The following is a 22,988-nucleotide window of genomic DNA, read 5'->3' on the forward strand; positions in this document are numbered from 1 at the left end:
TCTTTTTTTCTCTGAAGTCTCTTTTAATCCATAGGTCCCCCTTCCATTTATTATTTTTCTTGCAGTCAATGTAAAACCTGGTCCTCTGCTCTGTGGGTCTGTCACATCTAGAATTCGCAGGCTGCATCCTCATGGCATCATCTATCTGTCACAGCTTCTGTCTCTTACACTTTCTGTAAACTGACATTCGGGTTTGAGGTCTGGGGCAAGAACATTTCTTAGGTGGTATTACGCATTTGCAGCATGTATGTCTGCTTGTCTCTCTTGTTTCAACATCTTCATTTTAAATGGCCACATAACATTCTAAGGAATGTTGTCCCATACTTCAAAAAGAGCCAGCTCTCATTGTTGGGATAATGGGTATCTAGCTGTTTCTAACCCAATCTTTTCCCTAGAACAATTAAAACTGTGATGACCATCCTTTTAAAATATCTTAGTACACATATGTTTAACTATGTCCTCAGGTGAGAATCTTATAACACTGTTTAGTTAAGTCAAAACGTGAGCTCACTGGCACTCTCTCTAATGCTCATTGAGAATACTGACCATTTCTTTTAAAGATAGAATTGGGAGAGAGATCAGTCTCCTGGCTGGGTCCTAAGTCTATACACTGACTGTAGGAACTCCCAAGAGGTGCAGGAGGACTTAAGTGGCACTAAGATGGGAATAAAGTGGCCTCAAAAGGAGTGCACTCTGTTGGGGTGCACTGTGAGGTGGTTCATCTGAACTCCTTTTTACTGTCCCGGATAGGCTGATTTTCAGATACACGAGGTAAAGTGAGGTATTACTTCGAGAAAAATGAAACTGACCCAGAGAGATCAACACTGAATAAAGGAAATGCTAGGAGCCAGCCCAACTGAGAAAAGGCGATTCAAGGACACACACCTCATGCCAGGAATTCCCCAGGTAGTTGCCGTCGGTGTGAGCCACAGTAATAAGCGTCTTTATGGTGTCGATGTTCTTCTGCTTCATCTCGGTGATGCTGGAGCTGGCTGTGAGCAGGGAGAAGCGAGCGAGAGCCTGAACATAGGCATCTCGTTCCAGCTGCAAGGGAAGCCCAAGAGAGGACACTGTGATGCTACCTCTAGCGTGGTCATTTTCACATCTGTAGGGCTGGTGTACTGGGCTTCTCTGATACCTTTTTTTTTTTTTTTTTTTGAGACAGAGTCTCGTTTTGTTGCCTAGGCTAGAGTGAGCCATGGCATCAACCTAGCTCACAGCAACCTCAAACTCCTGGGCTCAAGCAATCCTTCTGCCTCAGCCTCCCGAGTAGCTGGGACTACAGGCATGCGCCACCATGCCCGGCTAATTTTTTTCTCTATATATTATTTGGCCAATTAATTTCTTTCTATTTATAGTAGAGACGGGGTGTCGCTCTTGCTCATGCTGATTTCAAACTCCTGACCTCGAGCAATCTGCCCACCTCAGCCTCCCAGAGTGCTAGGATTACAGGCGTGAGCCACCGGCCTCTCTGATACCTTTTTAAAAATCATGTCTTTTGAATCCTATCTGATACCTTTTGTATGCACATTGACAGGCTTTCTGCACATGAACATGCCAGCTGTCCATTTGTTGATATCCTCCTGCTATCAGAACATCCCAGTGAGGCTCCCTGCACACCACACCACATGTGTGAGAAGCGGCTCTCTCCTGTCCCGACCTCAATCATACCTATCTATCCCATATTCCATTCTCTCTTGAGTGCTAAGATTGCCAAATAAATTCTAGTATCTGCAACAGTCCTGCAAGGTAGGTGTATATTCTCAAGTTTACAAACGAGGAAATAAATGGTGTCTTGGAGAGAAGTTAGCTGGGCCAATGTCACATGGCTGGAAAAGTTGCAGAGCGGGGTTTTAAAACCCAGATCATCTAACTTCAAAGCCTGTGGCCTTGCTGCAAAACAAAATGTCTAACTGTAAAACGAATGGGAACAGAAGAGTTTCTTTAAATAAATGGGTGCAACTTCCTACTGACTTGGAAAGGGATGTATGGGATTGACAACCCCCTGATCTCATAACAGTATAAGAACTACAGTCCATTTATTTGCTTGAATTTTTCATGACTCAAAAGGTTTATAGATATATTCATATTGCGCTGAAGTGCCTTTTTCCCCAGAGAAGAATTGGAAAGACAGGAAGTAATAAAATCTGATCTTAAAAGGAAAATGATATTTTTAAGCACACATTTAAAGACAAAAAGTTGGGCAGATGGCTAGGAAGCCTGTTTTATTGAATCCAGTAAAGTAGCTTGGATCTCACCTACATTTAAAGGCGGCTTTATTCCAAATCTCTTAATTTTTTTTCCCCTAATGAGCTGCCAGCACAAAGCTATGGGTTTCTTCTCAGTGGGCATGAGTAAATAGTTTGCTAAGATTCTTGACTTACTGGAAATTTCTGATAGTTTCTAAGGTTCGTCAAATCTAAAAGAACACAACCCACTAGTCTCTCTGGAGTGTTGCTGACGTACACCCACCTGCATTCCAAAGATGCACGCGATTCGGATTGCACATCTGATGCCTTCTAAGCACAGAGAGGCCACTTCAGTGTCATCACAGTTCTGTAGTCCAATGCTGTAGGCTGCCAACAGTGGCGTCCACACCAGCTATCAAGGAAGGTAGGTTTCAGTAACATCCAGAGTTTTAGCATGGAAAGAGTACCTACAGGCCACAGTGTTAGTCACTGGCAAGTTCACTACTACTTTTATTTCCATCTATTCCATTCACAATATAAAACAGTTCCTCCTAAACTATAGTCACAGCTATCACTATAAATGTACTATTTACTAAACATACAGTTCAAAAGGAAGGATTGTTAAAATGTGGCTAGTCTGCCATAATTACATCTACCTATGCACATGGCAGACATCACTAGTAAATCCCAGAACATCCCATTCCCTACTGAATCTGCATCAGGCTTGAGAATGCTTCTTTACCCAGAGTACCAGGCAGTCATTATCAATCAGAGGTTGGCGTACAAAATAAAATCTATAAGTGACTTCTGTTCTGTAACAGTTTACTGAAAGGTTCTTAGTTCAAAGAATTTAGACTTTACTTTTCTTCCAACTTTCTTGTGAATTCCTTGGAAATTAAAGGTCATAAAAATCTAGAATTGATCACCTAACAGAATATTGACAGTTACTATAAAAACATCTTAAAAGAAAACTGCTGTGCTATGAATATAGAATTTGTGTATTTTCTAGATCTCCTAAAAACAGAGACCTCAGACTATTGTCTTTTTCTTCTATGTAATCTCATATAACAAAGTCGACCTAAGGCCACCGAGGTGAGATGTCCCAACAAAACTATACCTTTATCTTTTGCCTAAATAATTCATCAACCCCTCCAGTGGCTGTGTATGTGGCCTCATTTTAGAGATGAAGAGAGGGAGAGACTGAGTAACCTGACCAAGGTCACACAGCTACAAAGTAGCAAAGCCAGGATTCAAACGCAGATATTGTGACCACAGAGTCCAGCATCATCCAGCATCAACAAAGGATGCGCAGGAAGGACTCACTTTAGTTACTATTCAGACAGAAGCATTCAGATCTGGCCTTTCCTCTCCTCAATCTCTTTACCATTATAATCTCTCCAGCCAGCTTCCAGCTGGCCAACTCCAACATCCAGCTCAGCCACAGTCTGTAACGTCTCAGGATACTCACTTTGAACATTGGCCGGACATGGTCCAAGTGAGTGGCGCTTGTAAATGGGGCTTTGGCATGGCTCACAGCCTCCATGAGAGCTTTGGCTGTTTTAGCCATTTGCTCCATCTCCAAATTGTACAGTAGCCGCCGCTGCTTTTCACTAGCTACATCTATAAAGAAGAGCATAAAAGCAGCTAACACTCGCTGAGTATTTGTTATACATTGGGCACCATTTCAAAAGATGTACAATAATTTATTCCCAAATCCTCCCAACCATCCCATGAATCTGCTACAAATATATTATTACTATTTTACAGATGGGAAAAATGAGGCAGAGAGGCTAAGTAACTTGCCCAGGGTCATATAACTAATAAGCAGTAGAACTAGGACTTGGTCCAAGGCAGTATGGCTCTAGAGCCTGGGCTCTAAACCACTACACTCTGCTGCCTCTCAAACAAAGAAACTGAAAACTTCACAGGGGCCTTAGCTAATAGAAGTAAAAATAGAACAGAATCAAGAATAGAATCAAGGTTGGCACAGTCACAACTGGAATTAAAGCAAAGTTTTAAAGAACACATTTTTGGGGGTAATTTAGCTCTCAGAGTACATATTTTAATTCCCTCTTTTTTCTGATCACAAATCTAGCAAGATATTATGAAAGAACATAATCATAATAATTAATATAATTACATTTCCTATTCTGATATCTAGATATGCAAATTAAATCTATCACCAGAGTAGTTAAGTCATACATTTTGATACACTAAAAAATGAGAATAGAAATAATTTGCCATTAGACCTTACTCTGTTTAGTAGATTTGGTTGCAATCGTATGTTCTTTTGTTTCTTTCATTGCAATTTTCTTGCCTTCTATCTCTTCATAGATGCTTGAGAGATACTCTTCTGGTAGATCTTTACTGTCATTGATACCACGATTCATTTTAATATATTGCTCTTTTGTCATTTTGTTTTTTACCTGAAATTGAAAAAAATTAAAAACCATTTAAAAAATACCCAATTGCCCAAGTGAGCTACTTACTTAGCTACCACAATATACAAATCATTAAAATGTTTTACCTGAGGACTGTGCAAGTCTGTAGTGAGCATAATGATTGAATACGCGAGGACGTACGCAGTGTCAGCACTAGCAAACAGAGTTTGCCTGCAAGAAAGGATTCCAGATGTAAAGAGCATTCGTGGCGATGAGGTTTGGAAGGTACAATGCTAAAGGGGACACGCGTCACTAAAAGCAGGCCGGCGGCTCCACCTGATCTCAAGGGAGAGTTTTCATGCTCTCATCTTCACTGAGCAATAATTAACAACCCAGAGTATGGAAAATGCTAATGTTGTACTCGATTCTAGGCTTCTTTGAATGAAGTAGTTTCAAGTCAATATTTTAAAAAGACCCTTGAGGAGCATCAAGGGCCAAGACTAGGGTGAGGCAAGTGAGCACAAGATGTCAGGAGACCCTCGCTTTGGGCTGCTGCCCCTGCCCCTGCCCTGCCCTACTCTGAGAGTGATGCCTCTTTACATTTCACACACTCAGTGCCTCACCTGCTCCTGCTCCTGAGAGCATCCACTTTGTGGCTTGCACCCTGCTAGGCACTGGACAGAAGGACTAAAACTGCTGTTTAGTTATTAGTTATGTACAGTGTATACTATCCGTTATAACACTGCACAGAAATACAAAGGAAAATATTTTTGTTGTTCTAAACAATAAGCTGGTGAAGTCTGACTTTTTTGCCTTTGGCAAGAGGAGACAGACAAAAACATGTGAATGTATAACCTCGCATGTGAAGCTAAAGCTAGAAAACCTGGTCTGTCCAAATTGCCCCTAATGGGAAAGGGAAACATTTGAAGAACATAAGGAAAGGTTTGCATTTTAATATGTGATTTATTTGGGTTACATATTTAGTGACTAAGGAAAACAGAATGAGGCTTCCAGGTCCACACAGGAGGTATGTTTAAAGTAAATAACATCTAATTATGTCTTCACAGAGAATTCTAATGTCTATTTGGTTAAAAAGATTAGACACTGCCTTTGCCAATCCTGTCATCTCCCGGGAACAGCTTGCCATCTACTCAGTGGACTGGGACCAATTAATATAAAAACGAAGTTGACTTGAGAAGAAAACTGTTATCAAAATGTTTCCACTGAACAATTTCCACATCATGTTCACAGTATATTCAGACATTCTTAATTCCACATTAAGTGGAAAAAGCATGAGCTTTCAAGTTAGACAAATCCATACTCAATCCTGGCTTTGCTACTGATTAATTCTGGATAGGTGGCTCAATCTTCCAGAGTCTCAGTTTCCTAACCTGTAAAATGGGGATACTACTCCCAAGCTTACCATTAAATTAAGTGAAATGCAAGTAACTTATGAAATGCATGGCCTACACACAAACAGCATTTGATAAAGGTTTGTTCCTTTTTCTTCTTTCAATTTCTACAAAAACACAAACCACCCATCAAAAACGACCCCAAAATAAAATCACATCCTTTGGTGGTTTTCATTAGTTTTACAGCCATTTCTGTAACCTGATCATCAGTTATGTAATCAAAGAAAAACCAAAATCCTTGAGATCTACCCCACATATTAAATCAGGGAGCTGTTCTTGATTAGGGAAGAAGTGCCCGATTTCCTCCTCTAAACTCATACAACTACTCTTTTACAGCAGTTAATAGCATAGGCTTTAGCTGTATGATCTTGGGCAAGGTACTTAACCTCTCTGGTCCTCAATCTCCTTGTCTGTAGAATGGCGGGGCAGGGTGGGGGACACACAAACAGGTTGCTGTGAGGTCTTACGTGAGATAATCCCTTACTTAGTACAGTGTCTGGCACATAGCGAACAGAAACTTTAGTTGCTTGGGACAGATTGAGAAAGATTAAACCTCAACCAAATTAAGCTTAGTGTTCTGATGTGGAAGGGACTTAAACATGGTGCTCACCCTTGGTTGCACTCTATGTATCTTGCAGCAAACTTTTCCATTAACCGGTCAATCTTCTGGGCTTCCCCAGGTAGGCGGAAACCTTCTAGGAATGTCCGCAGGGCTGAAACAAATTCCTTTTCACAGAAGTCAAGTTGGTCCACGTAGGCATACATCACCTCCTTGTTGAACCTTGTGCTGTCTCCCAGAAAATCACCTACTTGGGTCTGAAACATACACATTGATTCACATCCAGAAACTGTCAAATATGAACCCACAGCAAAAGTCACTTGCCAAACAGTAGAGTCAGAACAACTTGGCCCTTAATGCCCAGAACATGCTGGACTACTCAAACAGCTAGGGAACTCCTGAGCTGCCCAAGCACCCAAGCATTCCAGATTCAGCCTATCCTGCCATGGATGAAGGAAGATGAGGACACGTAAGAGACTTAAAAATGGAAAGAATGACAGGAATCACTCAGGAACAAGGTTAGCTGCAGCTGCACAGCCAGAGAACACTTTCTAATGGTCAAGGACATTTTGAGCTCTGACACTGTTCCACCAAATATGTAACCACCTGCCGGAAGGCTTGTTTTATTCCTTTGAAAGAGCTTTTGCAGCCCTGGCCAAAGGGATAAACAGGACTGCTGTAACCAGGGGGTGGACAATAGACAATGTACTCAGGGCCAGCTGATCCTGAGGCTAAAGCTGGTAAGTGCTCAGAATCACCTGACAGAACTCACATGCAAGAGCTAAACCCCCAGTCTTACAGAATCGAGGCGCTCCTCCTGGTGCAGGAATTGGGCAATGTCTTCCACTGATGTTCCCAGCATGCCCTGCTCCTGCAGATACTGGATCCCCCTCTTGGGTTTCTTGTTGAACCTGTTTCAAGAAGAGATGGGACACGGGGTGCTTATTTCAAAATCTGGAGGATTGAAAAAGCTAGTATTTGAATTTATAGTAGAACACTATGAACAAGCCATCCCATATAAGCTGGTAAGGTCCTATGTGTCCTGGCAGCTTTTCCAAATCCCACCTTCAATTTCTAACCCAGCAGAGTCCGCTGGTTGTTACCCTGTATCCATTCTTCCCTTCTCTAAAACTTATAGAATCCTAGGCATTTAGATGAGCTCACAGCCATTGTAATGAAAACTACATTTCCCTGCCTCCCTTAAATAAAGTCCAGCCACATGACAGAGTTCTAGCCAGTGTAATAAGAGCAGAAGTGATGTGGGTACTTCTGGAGGGATCCTTAGACAAAGCTGACTTAGGTGGGAGGTATACTCTTTTGACCCTTTCCCCCTTCTTTTCCAGAATACATGTGGGATGGCTGGTAGTCTAGCAGTCATCTTAGGCTATGAAGCAACCCTGAAGACGAAAATAATGTGCTAAGATGGTAAAGCAGTCAGATAAAAGGAGCCTAGATCCCCCAAGAGCCACATGACGGCCTTAGACTGTCCACTTTTGGATTTCCTTGAGAGAGAAATACATGGTTTAAGCACTGTTATTGTGTATTTTTTGTTAAAGGAAGACAAAGCTAACTGATGTAGAGATTCAACTTATATTTACCAGGCCTGCATGAGCAAGTGACATTCATGGATAAGGACAAACCGACAAGGACCACGAAAGACACACACAGGCGCAAGGACAGAGATTAACTCTGCTTAGATAGTGTGGTTACAGAAGGCCTCTCTGAGGAAGAGACGCTTTACCAACTCTGAGGGATGAAAAGAGCCCAGAGTATTCCAGACAGAGAGCACCATGGCAAAAAGAGTTGGAGGTGTTCAAAGCACTGAAAACACACTGTGTGACTTGGGGTACTAGGAGGATGAGCTCAGTGAGGGAGGCCAGAGGCTGGGTCAGGCTGTGGTGGAGAACAGGAAACCTGGAAGGATTTTGGGCAGGAAAGTGATAAGACTTGATTTATGTTTTAAAAAGATTACTTTAGCTGCTGTGGGAGAACACAATGGGGAGAGGTGAGGTAGTGAGAGTAGGCATGAAATTAATACTTCTTTCAACTAATAAGAATAATAACATCAACTTTGAATTTACTGAGTTAACCATTCACAAGTTGGGCAGGATATGAGATTGTGTATGCATTTATGTGTGTAAAAGACTGGAAAGAGACAAAGATTTACCAATGACCTATAATGATGCTATGGCTATATGGGAGAACGTCCTTATTTTTCAAAGATGTATGGCTGAAGTATCATGATAGCTACAAATTACTGTCAAATGGTTCACAAAAATACATACATAGGTAAAACGAATATGGCAAATATTAATTTTTCTGTATGTTGAAACTTTTCATAATGTGTAATTGGGAAAAAAATGTTAACAATGGTGATTTCCTCAGGTAGTAATTTTATGAGTGATTTTTATATTCTTGCTTTATACTTTCCTATATTTTCTAAATGGGTTTAATTATTTTCATCGGAAAAGGGAAAAATAAAGGCTGCGTTAACCACACAAACAGTGCTTTTGTAACGGCATTTCCCCTCAGGAGCCAATGCCAGGTTCCCAGAGAAGATGTGGCTTTGTCAGAGGCCCCAGGAGACCCCACTAGAGCAGCGACCACACTCACAACTCGATGCCATGTTCAATGATTTCCTTTTGTTGCTTGATGACCTCAAACTGCTCCGGGTCATCCTGAACAGTTGTTTGGGTCCCTGAGGACACTGTGGACTCCATAGATGTCACGCTGCTCCGTCTCGCCATGTCAATGCCTTTCCCATCTCCCATTTCCTGATCCATGAGCCTTTCCTGACCTGCAGTGACATAAAAGCAAAGGAAACCAAAAAGGCTGAAGGGACAGAGACACGGCTGAGTAGGTCTGGCTTCATGGTTCCCTTTGCCAGACCTCCAACAGCAACAAGTTTGTACTAGAAGAACCATAAGCATGAAACCCTAGTATTTAAAACTCCTTTTTTAAAAATAGTCTTAAAAAAACCTTACTTCTTTATTCATGGCACTTGATGATCTAATTCTAAAATTCACATGAAAGAGTAAAAAAAGGCAAAAAGCGCAAGATACTTAAAAAATAATGGACCAGTAGACTTGCCCTACAAGGTACCAAAATATATACAACTCCAATAATTTGAAAAGTGTGGTACTGGTGTAAAAAAAAAAAAAAATCAATAGAACAGAAAATCCAGAAACAGACTTAGACACACAAGAGAATGTGGTGTATCATAAAGGTGATGCGTCCAGTCGGCGAGGGAAGGAGAGACTACTAAAAAAGTTGGAACAATCAGCTCCCCATTTGGAACAGTAGAGTTAGAGCATAACTTCACACAATTCCCTGCAAAATCCAGATTTAACCTACTAAAAGCAGAACTTTTAAATACTACAGGTATTTAACAAACTAAAATGTTTTCTTCGATTCTAAGGCAACTACACCAAGACAACTTTTCCTGGCACTTGTAAGAAGCCTATTATGAACGGAGGTGACAGCCACATTCTCTCACCGAGGCTGGCCTGGTGGTTGGGATTCACATACAGGTCTTTGCTCCATTCCACCATGCACTTGAGAATGGACACAAGGCACTCCAGGCCTTTCTTCCTCAGGCTGAGCTCCTAAAGGACAAAGTGACACAGAATAGAGACTTAGCAGAAAAGAGAGTACACATCTTAGGGAATCCTGTGAGGATATAAGATAATCACTGATAGTCAGTGCTATTAAGGATGAAACACACTCAAGGAAAAGTTAACAGGTGACATAGGCATTAGGGACACATTACAAGAACTGTGAACATCTCTACAGGTATTCATTCCAAACATTCCAGCAGCAAAAATATGGGATGTGTGCTTTCTTTCTTTCTTTTTTCTTTCGGCATATTATGGGTTGTTTTTTTTTTGTTTTTTTTTTGAGAGAGTCTCACTGTGGTGCCCAGGCTGATATGCCGTGGCATCAGCCTAGCTCACAGCAACCTCAGACTCCTGAGCTCAAGTGATCCTCCTGAGTACCTGGGACTATAGGCATACGCCACCATGCCCAGCTAATTTTTGCTATATATTTTTAGTTGGCCAATTAATTTCTTCCTATTTTTAGTAGAGACGGGGTCTCGCTCTTGTTCAGGCTGGTCTCAAACTCCTGACCTCGAGTGATCCTCCTGCCTCGGCCTCCCAGAGTGCTAGGATTACAGGCGTGAGCCACCGTGCCTGGCCAGGGACGTGTGCTTTCTTAAAATGAACAGTGTTAGTTGGAATTTTTAAAAGATGTTTTCACTCATTGCTTGTGTAATTAAAAAAACTTTCAGATGGGTGCAGTGGCTCATGCCTATAATCCTAGCATTTTGGGAGGCCAGGACGGGAGGACTGCTTGAGGAAAGAATTCGAGACCAGTCTGAGCAACATAGTGAAACCCCATCTCTACAAAAAATGAAAAAATTAGCCAGAGTGGTGGCACATGCCTGTAATCCCAGATACCTAGGAGGCTGAGACAGGAGGATCGCTTGAGTCCAAGAGTTTGAGGTTGCACTGAGCTGTGACGAGGTCACTGCATTCTATCCCAGGCAACAGAGCAAGACTGTCTCCAAATAACTAACTAACTAAATAAAACTTTGAAGAAATTTTTATTTATTCTTACTTTTACCACTTGGTTTAAAAAAAATTTATTTTTTAAAATAACAGAGTCTTAACCAATGACCCTGAACAAAAAGAGAAAAAACATTGAATTATGTAGTAAATGAGAGATTCTGGATACAACTTATCCCCTTAACACACAAATGCATTCTATTTTAAGGCTCGCCCTGTAAATAAATAATAATAATGAATTTTTAAAATAAATAGCATTTCTTAAATAAGAAATTGAACATGAGCTACAGATAATCTAGATTCAAAATAGCATCTTACACAACACAGATTTGTGATTCTAATTGTAATTATGTCCTTTTTCTAGGTAAAATGCCCATACACCAAAATTTTACACATAATTCTCCAGGGCTCATAGACCCTCTGACCAGTTCACTCAGAGACCTTAAGTTAAGGATCCTATTTTCTTTGTAGGCACTCCAATAATAAGACAATCTGCTAATAACACGCAATCTCCTTTGCCTATACTGGCGACTGGTATCACACTATCACTGGAAAGGTGACTGAGAATGAACTCCCTTCCCACAAGTCTCCCCTCAAATGTCACTTTGTCAAGGATACTATTAAGAAGTACAACACCCCCATCTCCAGCACTTCCCTGCTGACCCTTCTATATTCTTCCCAGCAGCACTCATCATCACCTGACAATTTACTTTTTTTTTTTTTTGAGACAAAGTCTCACTGTGTTGCCTGGGCTAGAGTGCCGTGGCGTCAGCCTAGCTCAAAGCAACCTCCAATTCCTGGGCTCAAGCAATTCTACTGCCTCAGCCTCCTGAGTAGCTGGGACTACAGGCATGCACCACCATGCCCGGCTAATTTTTTTCTATATATTTTTAGTTGGCCAATTAATTTCTTTTTATTTTTAGTAGAGACAGGGTCTCGCTCTTACTCAGGCTGGTCTTGAACTTCTGACCTTGAGCAATCCTCCCCGCCTCAGCCTCCCAGAGTCCTAGGATTACATGCATGAGCCACTGCGCCCAGTCGACAATTTGCTTCATTATCATTTCATGATGCAGAAACTGTGAGCGTGTGCAAGCACATATGCATGCACTGTGTTTTGTTCACTGCTGCATCTTAGCTTCAAGGATGGTGCCTGGCACATGGTGGCACTCTGTAAATGTTCACTGAAATGAACAAACTTTAAATGTAACTGAGTGTCCTCAGTGTTTTTACCTGCAGAGGAGTCATTCCCAGCTCATGTCCACTTCTTCCCTGAGCGATTTTGGATAAATCATTTACAAGGCGCTCAAAAATGTTAGCAGCATTTAAATCACAGTCGTAGTTGACATAGATATCCACAACACACTGGGCATCTTGGAAAACAGCATACAAGTATTAGAAATTTTGATCAAAGACAGCAGTTATGTTTTCTTATTAAATAAGATGTGTTTGCCTAAAAATCTCCCCAGTGAACTACTGCCTCAAGCAGCCACATCTTACTCAGGAAATGTATGTTGGAAGCTGGAGGGGTATGGGTGTTTTTAGGCCTGCCCCTGCACTAACTGAAATTTCCAGCAGTTCATTCTACCTCTCCAAGGCTCACTTTTCTCATCAAAAAAGAGCTAACAACTGCCTGATCCACCTCTTAAAGCTGTGTCACTCTTATGAAATTACGTTTCATGACAGACAAGTGGGATGCTTAGTTTGAAGCCACACAATTAATTGTATGGTGTAAAGTAAGTCCAAATTTACCTTAGCACCCAGTCAAGGATTTGCAGCACCAAAACCTTGGGCCCTGTGATTAACAAACAGTGCTTAGCTTGTAGGTAGGGTGACCAAATGTCCCAGTTTGCTAGGATTAGGAGGTTTCTGGAATATGAGACTTTTAACGCCAAAGCCAGAAAGACCCACGCAAATCAGTCTGCTCTCACAAAAGAGAAGTGGGGAATGACTAGTCATTAGGTTAGAATTGGCCTTTTAGGGCATGATTTTCCTAATACTTTGCTAAAACTCTGAAAAGAGTTAAGGGTCTCAACAAATTAGAGCATCTGTACGGTTTCTGAGCAAGTCCAATGGATGAGTGCCCTCAGGGTGAAAATACCTGCACAGATCCTTGTCAGAGTCTGAATGACCATCCACCTGTGCTCAAAAGAACTTGTTGATGTTTCTAAAATGTTCAGGAATATCTCTTTGAAAAAGACCTATACGACATGAAGACAAAGGAGGACATCCATTAACACTTTCAGTTAGAGCTCAAAGATTCCCAAGTCTTTAGCAGCCAGGCTGATCCTATGATAAACGAAGCAGCCTGGGCAGAAGGAGCAGAGCTGTGCACACGGCCTGCTGAACAGCACCAGGCCTCAGTACAGGGACAGCCGGCAGGGCAGGGCCCATTAGAGGAGCAGCTGCTGCTGGGCTCCCACTTCACACGTGAAAATGCAGGACTCGTGTTCTGATTATTTGAGAGAAATCAGAAATCTGGACTTTCATGTAAAATAGGATTTCTCAATTTGGCAACTAATTCAAATTATTTCAAACAATTTACAGACCAAAGAAATACATGAAGGGAAGCTGAGCCCAGCACACAGACCACATACTTTAAACCTTTGGTTCAAATGAAAGGCACACAAGATTTGGGGGCAATCACTTTTTACAAAGTTCTTACTTGCTGGGGCAGCAAGTAGACCGTGTAACTGTAGTTCTAGTGAATATGCCACCAATGATTAACTCATCTGGTATGAATGTCATGAAATTAAAAAAAAAATTGGAGTCCATACCTCTATCTGCATTTTCAAGTGCATTTTAAAGTTTGAAAGAAGAGTAAGAAAAATGGCGAGAGAGAGCTCAAAGACATCAGGCACTGAAGAGACGCCGTTTTTGGACAAGGCCACACAGAGATATTGCTTGATTGCGTTGATGAACATCTCGTGAGTCCTGAATACTGGGCCAGCATTTTGCAACACGGAGAGGAGGAGCTGCAGGGAAACCACCTTGGAACGTAGCTCATGGGATCTGGCAAAGACAATGAAAACAACGTGTGCTAAAAGAGAAAATGTAAAACAGTATGTCCCTTGAGAAGGCCTTGCTCCTCTACCAGTGAACAGAATTTTCTGAGAAGCCAATGAATTAAAAATTAGCCACAGCACCTCAATGTCAGGAGAATGAGGGCAGATGGCATGAGGTGGATCCTCTTGGATCCTGCCAGCCCTTGGAGAATAAGAGCTGCCAATTCCTATTCTGTCTCTCCCCACCACAAAGTAGAGACATATAGCAGGAGCAAAATAAGTGTCAATGGACACTGGGAGCAGGCTCTGCAACTGCACCGATGAGATCAATGACTTCACATCATTCATGTGAGGCCGAGACATTGTCCCTCTCCATCTTTATACACTGTGAAGATGGTACTCTTTATTCACCTGCCTCACAACACTCTCGTCCCACACCCCATGTTCAAGGATGGTAAGAAATGGAAATTTTTCATGAACCATTTTCCTAATGGTTATCATAACATTAGCAAGATTCTCATTAGGAGAAATGAGAATTATTATTAATGACTAACAATAATGACAGTAACAATAGTGACTATAAAGTACAAGGCCTTGTGCTCAGGACAACCTGTATCATTTCATTTAATCAATCCTGTAAGGTGATTTTTCCATATTCCCATTTCTTAGTATTACCTAACTCATACAGCCAGGGAGCAGCTCTGAAGAAGAGGAGCCAACATGTGAATGCAGCTCTCTCTGGCCCTGAAGCCTCTGCTTTCTTCACTCCACAACGCTGTCATACTGGCAGTAGTTTATTTACTACCAAGAAATGTTTGGCTTCCCTATGTTGAATCTGGGCCTTAAATCTGTCTTCACGAAGCAGAGGTTTCCAAACAGAACAGGGAACTGAGCATTGCAGTCATCCTGACCCTCCCCACTCCATGTCATGTGATTTAATCCACTAGTTAGTAAAAAGAGGGTACGTGTTCAAAATACTGATTGTTTTCAACATATGAACCAAAAAACCCACAAAACTGGGCAAAATCTTGGTCGGTAGGCAGAGAGAGACAATTCAATATGAAAGTACGAAAGGACTGTGGGGATGGCATCAGTTTGAAAAGTTGCAAAGTCATACAAAATAAATTCCTGCACTTATACCAACAAAGGGACATGGCACTTGGATTTCTAGGAACAAGGGGAATATGAAACATAGTACCATATGGTCCCAGATCACTGGGTTGAAGACAGCCAAGAACTGCCGTCTGCTTACTTTGGATCTGGGGGGCCTTCACCAAGGGGTTTCATGGACAGCTTGCACAGGGAGCGAAACACGAGGAAGGCATCCTTCTGCAGAATGTGAGAAAACCTAGCGGCCACTTGATGTCCTTGGGTGTCTGATTCCTAAGATTAAAAACAAATAAAAGAAAAACAAAATGGGCAAAACAAAAGGACAACATTTTTAAAAAATAAGAAATGTAATTATTTCATGGAAATGTAAATGCTTGCATTTATTCAATGGGGAGGTGAGGGTTGTGGTGAAGGAGTGAATATGGCAAAATAGGAGCTATGGGGGAGTCACTACAGCAATTCTAAAACTTTGTTCCCTGTCCTTCAAAAAGTTGGTATGGATGGTTTAAAATGATAAATGATCAAAAGTTAAACCATAACAATACTAAAACAAATACAGGTAATTACCCGAGCTAATTATATTAGCTTGGGTAAGAAAGGTATTGCTAAGAACACTTTTGTAGGATAAATGAAAAAAAAAAAAAATGACAGACATTATAAAATAAACTTCTTTACCTAAAACAGTAAATCCAATTTAAAAATAAAAAATAAATATTTGTAACATATAACAAAGATACATACAAAATTCCTCAACATACAAAAATTCCTATGATTCATTAAGTAAATATAAAAACCTTTCCTCCAAATGAAAAACAGGCAAGAACATGGATAAGCAATTCATGAAGAAATACAAATGACAAATAAACCTAAATGACCTTATCATTGACCATTAAGGCAGGATCAGACTAGCAAAGATTTGAATAAATGCTATTGCCTGGTATTAATGAGGGAACGGGAAGAGGAGCATTGAGAGCCTGAGGTGGGCAGGGATTCACGTAATGCCTCCCACAAGCTAATTTTGTGTTAAGATCAAAAGTCTTAAAACTCTCAAGTTTTACGCAATAATACCAGTTGCAGGAATTTATCCCTAATCAAGAATTAAGGATGTGCATGAGATTTATTTACAAAGATATTCATTATAGAACTGTTTCCTGTGAGAAAACTGGGATAATTTAAAACCCCAATAGGGAACTGGTTAATAGATTATGGTAATTCATATGAAATTTTACATGGCCATTAAAAAGTTGTTAGATCTATACGTACTATGGAAAGATGTATGGAAAGACATCCATGATTTAGTGCTGAGTGAACAGAGCAAACTGCAGCCTAGTATATAAATCATAAGTGTGTCCCTGTAAGTGTATTCCTAATGGGGAACTGGCTCTTAGGGTGCGGGTGAAAAAGCTTTATTCCTTTGATGTATAAAGCGCAGATACAGAAACAGCAGATAGATATCCAGTTTATCAGTGGCATTAGTATTTTAGGGGGGGTGATAATTGGGAAAAAAACATCTAAACCGATTCCTTGGAGAGGAGATCAATAATGAAAAAGGCTGAAAAACAGGTGAAAAGATGCAGAGAGTGGAGTCCGGGGGGAAATTCCAGTTTTAAATGTTTATATGTACAATTTTCAAGAGAACAATAAAGTTATTTCTAAAAAATAATGTGGCAGACATATCTATGGGCCTGAAAGGATGTTCATAATATACATTAAGTTTAAAAAGCAGGCTGCAACACAGCACATATATTGTGTCATTCCTTTTAAGTAGAATAATATGTGAAAGAGAGAAAAATCTAGAAAGGGTATAAGATGTTAATGAGGGTTATTTCTGGGTTATGGGATCATGGATGACTTTCCCAATTCAGAGAAAAAAATAGTGGACTATATATTTTCTTATTTTTCTGTAATGAATGTATACTAATTTGAGAGAGAAAAAATGGCAGGAAATTAAAGTTTTTAAAAGTCTAGACACAGCTTCAAACTGGGTTTCGTGTGGAATCGTGGAGTGAGAAGTTTCTCTGTGCTGCGTAGGGATTAACAATGGACACCCAGAAGGACGTTCAGCCACTAAAACAGCAGCCAATGATATATATCTGTGGAGAATGTCACACAGAAAATGAAATAAAATCAAGGGATCCAATCAGATGCAGAGAGTGTGGATATAGAATAATGTACAAGAAGAGGACTAAAAGATTGGTGGTTTCTTTTTTTTTTTTTTTTTGAGACAGAGTCTTGCTTTGTTGCCCAGGCTAGAGTGAGTGCCGTGGCGTCAGCCTAGCTCACAGCAACCTCAAACTCCTGGGCTCAAGCAATCCGGCTGCCTCAGCCTCCCGAGTAGCTGGGACTTATAGGTATGTGCCACCATGCCGGGCTAATTTTTTTTTCTATATATATTAGTTGGCTAATTAATTTCTTTCTATTTATAGTAGAGACGGGGTCTCGCTCTTGCTCAGGCTGGTTTCGAACTCCTGACCTCGAGCAATCTGCCCGCCTCGGCCTCCCAGAGTGCTAGGATTACAGGCGTGAGCCACTGTGCCCAGCCTACTTACTTCTTTTGATAAAAGATTTAGTTCTGCCATCTTCTAAAAAAGCAAAAATGGTAATGAGTCTGGATAGGACGATCATCAACATACCAGATTATCCGCTGATGACAAGGACTGCCTGTCGTCTGCTATCCCGTTGGTCTGTGAGTTTTCATCCACTCCTGGGGGAACAGCACATTCCTGGCACTCCAGTTCGCCTAGAACCCTCTCAGGTTCTATCAGACCATGCTTTTCCACTGCTTCTTGAAACACAAGTGCAAAGCCAAGTTAGTGCTGTACTTATTCTAAAAGTCTGGCTGACACCAGAAGGAAGCTATTCACCATCTCCCGGCTATTGCCTTTGCCCCTTTTTCCTATGTCACTGGCCTATGACTGACAGAGTACTGGAAGAGGCTTGGCCAAAGTGGAGCTTAAGCTTTATGAGTGTCTTGTTATCCAGCTCCGCTGCCAGGGCCACAGCAATGCACAACTCTCTCTAGGGGGGCTTCATTCATTCTGCAATCCATATCAATGGTGCCTCCAGAATGGCGCAGTGCAGTAGCCCTGCCCACCCCCATTCACTTCTGAAAAAGATTAGAAGCAGCTAAACAGGAAAAGCACAGATTTTTAAAAAGGGCTATTAAGTTAGGAATTAGAGAACAGCCAGTTATAAGAGAAAACCTTAGTCACAGAGAAAAATGTAAACCTGAGCTTCCTGGCAGCCATGTGAAAAAGGGAAAGAATTAAACAAAGAATTAAATAGATTTCATCATTTAATGAAGGAATGCATATCTGATGATCAGCAGAATAAGGAAATTCCTTTAGAAGAAATTTATCATGTGTATCTTTATATACAAGGGATACTGAACAACTTATTAGCACAATCTTCAATAATAGCTCTACAAAGCATATATTCATTCCACAAATACTTATCAAGTGCCTATTATGTGCCAAGCTCTGTGGTAGGGGCTGGAGGATACAGCAGTGAACAAGGCAAACATTCATTATCTGATGACTACTTGTACAGACCCCAGAAACAAGCCTAAAGGTATGAAATAAAATTGTTCCATTTTTAAAGACATTTCTATAAGAAGTTAAGTAAATAATAGAACCTATATACAGCTTTGTGGTACTTTAACTTAACAAAAAGACAGGGCTTGGAAAAGTGGCTTTTAAATCATGACCTCAGTTAAGACATTAATTTTAAAAATCATGTCCCAATATAGACATGTTCACATAAATAACTGAAACACATTTCATGAAATAATACCTAACACTATATGCGATGTAGTCAGATCATTTGTACTCTATTTCATTTTTTTAAAATGCTGATTGCAATCCTCTAAATTTCTGATTTTTCAGCCAATTAATGATTTATTGGCACTGGAACCAAGTGTTCAACACATAGCCACCAACCTGAGATTTTAGGCAAAAACGAAGGAAAAATAGTCATTCTGAGCTATGTAAGTTTAATTCCACTGAAACCAAACCATGAAACTGAGGAAATTATGAATGAAGTTTAACAAAATGACTATAGCAACCCAAATGAGAATAAAATCAATCACTAAAAATAAGTAATTTTTGAAGCCCATCTGAAATGGGCAGGCATGGGCAGACTCAGTTTCCATGCGTTCACTGGGCAGCGAAGAGGGAACGCCACCACTAAAAAATTTGGCTGAGGACCTTCTTGGAGGAATGAGTTAGAAGGAAAGGCTGGGTCGTCCTTGGTTCTTACCTTTAACGGCAGATGTGACTACATCCTCTAAGATGTCCTTCACCACCTCCTGGGCGCCTTCCTCAGTCCCTACACACATCCAAATACACAAACGCACACGTGTTTTTCCAAGGAAGAAAAGGAAAGGGGAGAAGGAGATTATGGCAATGTTCCTCTAGAGTCGTGTTTCAGAAGGCAAACAAAGGGTGCAAATAAGTACTACCCACAGCCAAATGATTGTGTCAATGGAAGACAACCTCCTTGAAATCTGGAAAGCCTTAGGCAGCATCTGCTCTGCTTTCGAGTTTCCCTTTGTGGAACACTAAAACCCCACTGACTCTACTCTCTCCCTTCCTAAGTCCCAGTCACTTGGCCCAGGGCTCCCACCACCCCAACTTGGTGGCAGGAGCTGGATGTTATCCAGCTATGGTTCCCGGCAGAACAAAAGATGGAGCTTTCCCTTGTGCCTTTGCTCTGGTATGAACAAGCCTTGGTGACATGCCTTCTTCATGCTTCTCTTTCCCTGCACCGTAAATCCCAAATTTAGCGTGAGATTTCCAATGTGATAGTTGAGGATTCATCAAATTTTATGAAATTATTCTGTCAAATGTTAATTGTTTAAGTGGAAGAGGTTCAGTTCCTTTTATACATATATTTTTAGAATACTAGTTCTGGGAAAGAGTTTATAAAGTAAATAGCTCTTGACTAGACTCTCAGAGGTCCATATTACTGATTTATAAAATACCACATTGACCAGAAAGGCCATCACCTTAAATAAACAAAACCCAAATAACCCTTTTAACTTTGCATTAATGAGGATTTTCAACCCAGCCGCTATTTTTATGAGTGAGAGCACTGCTAAGTATCTTCACTTCCACAGAGCACTTAACACACTGTAACTATATAACGGCTCTAGTCAATTTATGTGGGAAATGCTGATGTTACATGATTTCCTTAGAGGCCAAAAAAGAACTTGAAATTAGAAAACTCCAACCATGGTCACAATCTTCTAAACTCACGCCTTCATCCAAAAATGATGATTTAAGACTAGATCAGTGTTACCCAAACTTTAGTCATTCTCATACCTTCATAATGTTTGCCATATTGATGTTCCACTTATATTATTATATATTTTAGATATTACATATATAGTTGTGCACTGTACAACAATGTTTTGGTCAACAATGAACTGCATATACACTGGTGGTCCCATAAGGTCACAATGAAGATGAAAACTTCCCACTGACTGGTAGGTTTTCATGGAGCAGTGTATCACTCACATGTTTATGGTCATGCTGGTGTAAGCAAACTTATTGTGCTGCCAGACTATATAAAAGCACAGCACAAGGCCGGGCGCTGTGGCTCACGCCTGTAATCCTAGCTCTTGGGAGGCCGAGGCGGGCGGATTGCTCAAGGTCAGGAGTTCAAAACCAGCCTGAGCAAGAGCGAGACCCCGTCTCTACTATAAATAGAAAGAAATTAATTGGCCAACTGATATATATATAAAAAAAAAAAATTAGCCGGGCATGGTGGCGCATGCCTGTAGTCCCAGCTACCCGGGAGGCTGAGGCAGAAGGATCACTCCAGCCCAGGAGTTTGAGGTTGCTGTGAGCTAGGCTGACGCCACGGCACTCACTCTAGCCTGGGCAACAAAGCGAGACTCTGTCTCAAAAAAAAAAAAAATAAAATAAAAGCACAGCACAGACAATTACGTACAGTACACAATATCTGCTAGTGGTAGTAAACAACTATGTTACTGGTTTATGTATTTACTATATTAAACTTTTAACTGTTATTTTTGAGTGTGCTCCTTCTACTTATTATAAAAAAAGTTGACCAGGTGGTATTGGTTCATGCCTGCAATCCCAGCACTTTGGGAGGCCAAGGCAGGAGGATTGCTTGAGGCTAGGAGTTCGAGACCAGCCTGTGTAACATAGTGAGACCCTCTCTCTACAAAACATTTAAAAATTAGCCAGGCATGGTGCCATGTAGTCTTATCTACTGAGAAGGCTGAGACAGGAAGATCACTTGATCCCAGGAGTTCGAGGGTACAGTGAGCTATGATTAAGCCATTGTACTCCAGCCTGGGGCGACAAAACTCCCGGCCTCAGGTGATCATCTTGCCTTAGCCTCTTGAGCAGCAGGGACTATGGGCATAAGCTACCTCGCCAGCCCATTTGCTCTCTCTCTTTTTTTTTTTTTTTTTTGGGACAGAGTCTCACTCTGTTGCCTGGGCTAGAGTGCTGTGGCGTCAGCCTACCTTACAGCAACCTCAAACTCCTGGGCTCAAGTGATCCTCCTGCCTCAGCCTCCTGAGTAGCTGAGACTACAGGCATGCACCACCATGCCCGGCTAATTTTTTCTATATATTTTTAGTTGACCAATTAATTTCTTTCTATATTTAGTAAAGATGGGGTCTCGCTCTTGCTCAGGCTGGTTTCGAACTCGTGACCTTGAGCGATCCTCCTGCCTCGGCCTCCGAGTGCTAGGATTGCAGATGTGAGCCACTGTGCCTGGCCCCATTTGCTCTTCTTAAAGGTGATGGTACACCTCCATTCTGATCCACTGTTTGTAGGTTTGGGGTTTGCTTCTTGCAGGCAATCTGATTTCCATGTTCCTGGGAAAGCCTCATGGGGTGTACCAAGTACTCGCAATGAAATCCACAGCAATATACTAACGGCAAGTTATTTTCTCTGTGTTAGAGCAGAACTTCAAGTTACTGTGTTTTTGAAAAAGTATATTCCAGAAATCATGTTTTTCTCCATTCATCCAAAAAACGTATTTACTAAATGTCTGCTGTGTGTGCCAAGCACTGTTCCGGGTGTTGGGAGTATAGTGGTAAATAGGGCAGCCTAGGCCTCAGATGGGAACGAGTGAACATAAATCTTTTAGTAATTTCATGTATTGATAAGTGCTATGAAGAAAATAAAAGAGGATGATGGGACAGATGTGATGGGAACTTCAGAGAGTGATCAGGGAAGCCACTCTCAGTCTGAACTGAGAGACCTGAAGATAAAGGGGGTTGGGGGTGGGGAAGGGACAGTAAGTGCAAAGGCACCGAGGCAGGAACAAACATGGCCCTTCAATCACCAAAAACACCTATGTACTGTGCAGCAAACAAGGGGGAAAGAGGTATAAGAAGGGGACAGAAAAGTGAGCAGGGGCCAGATCACACAGGGTCTTGCAAACCATGGGAGTAGGGTGAGATGGATTTCACTTGGAATGGAACGGATGGGGAATTATCAAAGGCATTTGAGCAGGGGCGGGTCATGATCTCATTCATACTTTTCAGAGATTACTTTGGCCACTGTACAAAAAGGGGACTAGAGTGGAAGCATGTTAACGCAGCTCCGAGAGACTTGGGTTTTGTATCTGCCCAGCTATGCTTACTACAGTGTGTCTAAATATTAGTATTTATTGACTGACCACAGCTTGATAATGGTTACAGTAAAAGCCTGGCGCTTGACCCGAGGAGTTGCGAAGGTAAAGATAATGACAGATACAGAGGGTGGGCTGGGAGTTCCTGAACACTGC

The 22,988-nt window shown here is 41.3% G+C and overlaps 1 protein-coding gene across 5 annotated transcripts in view; it reads right to left on the reverse strand.

Moving 5' to 3' along the window:
• Window positions 1-22,988, reverse strand: part of ARFGEF2 (ARF guanine nucleotide exchange factor 2) — a 91,473-nt gene that overhangs the window by 39,573 nt on the left and 28,912 nt on the right. For 4 of the 5 annotated variants that reach the window (XM_076010887.1, XM_076010888.1, XM_012760333.2 and 1 more), the window contains exons 7-21: window positions 19,476-19,544; window positions 17,852-18,003; window positions 15,361-15,491; window positions 13,881-14,115; window positions 13,205-13,304; window positions 12,337-12,476; window positions 10,038-10,146; window positions 9,155-9,338; window positions 7,341-7,452; window positions 6,593-6,798; window positions 4,717-4,801; window positions 4,444-4,615; window positions 3,658-3,809; window positions 2,473-2,601; window positions 886-1,044 (exon numbers count right to left, since the gene is read on the reverse strand). In XM_076010887.1, coding sequence (XP_075867002.1) covers window positions 886-1,044; window positions 2,473-2,601; window positions 3,658-3,809; window positions 4,444-4,615; window positions 4,717-4,801; window positions 6,593-6,798; window positions 7,341-7,452; window positions 9,155-9,338; window positions 10,038-10,146; window positions 12,337-12,476; window positions 13,205-13,304; window positions 13,881-14,115; window positions 15,361-15,491; window positions 17,852-18,003; window positions 19,476-19,544 — 2,135 coding nt within the window. The remainder of the gene's footprint in view (window positions 1-885; window positions 1,045-2,472; window positions 2,602-3,657; window positions 3,810-4,443; window positions 4,616-4,716; window positions 4,802-6,592; window positions 6,799-7,340; window positions 7,453-9,154; window positions 9,339-10,037; window positions 10,147-12,336; window positions 12,477-13,204; window positions 13,305-13,880; window positions 14,116-15,360; window positions 15,492-17,851; window positions 18,004-19,475; window positions 19,545-22,988) is intronic. The other variant, XM_020281821.2, reaches the window with a different exon arrangement.

This window comes from Microcebus murinus, chromosome 16, assembly GCF_040939455.1.
Source record: "Microcebus murinus isolate Inina chromosome 16, M.murinus_Inina_mat1.0, whole genome shotgun sequence".
NCBI lineage: Eukaryota > Metazoa > Chordata > Mammalia > Primates > Cheirogaleidae > Microcebus > Microcebus murinus.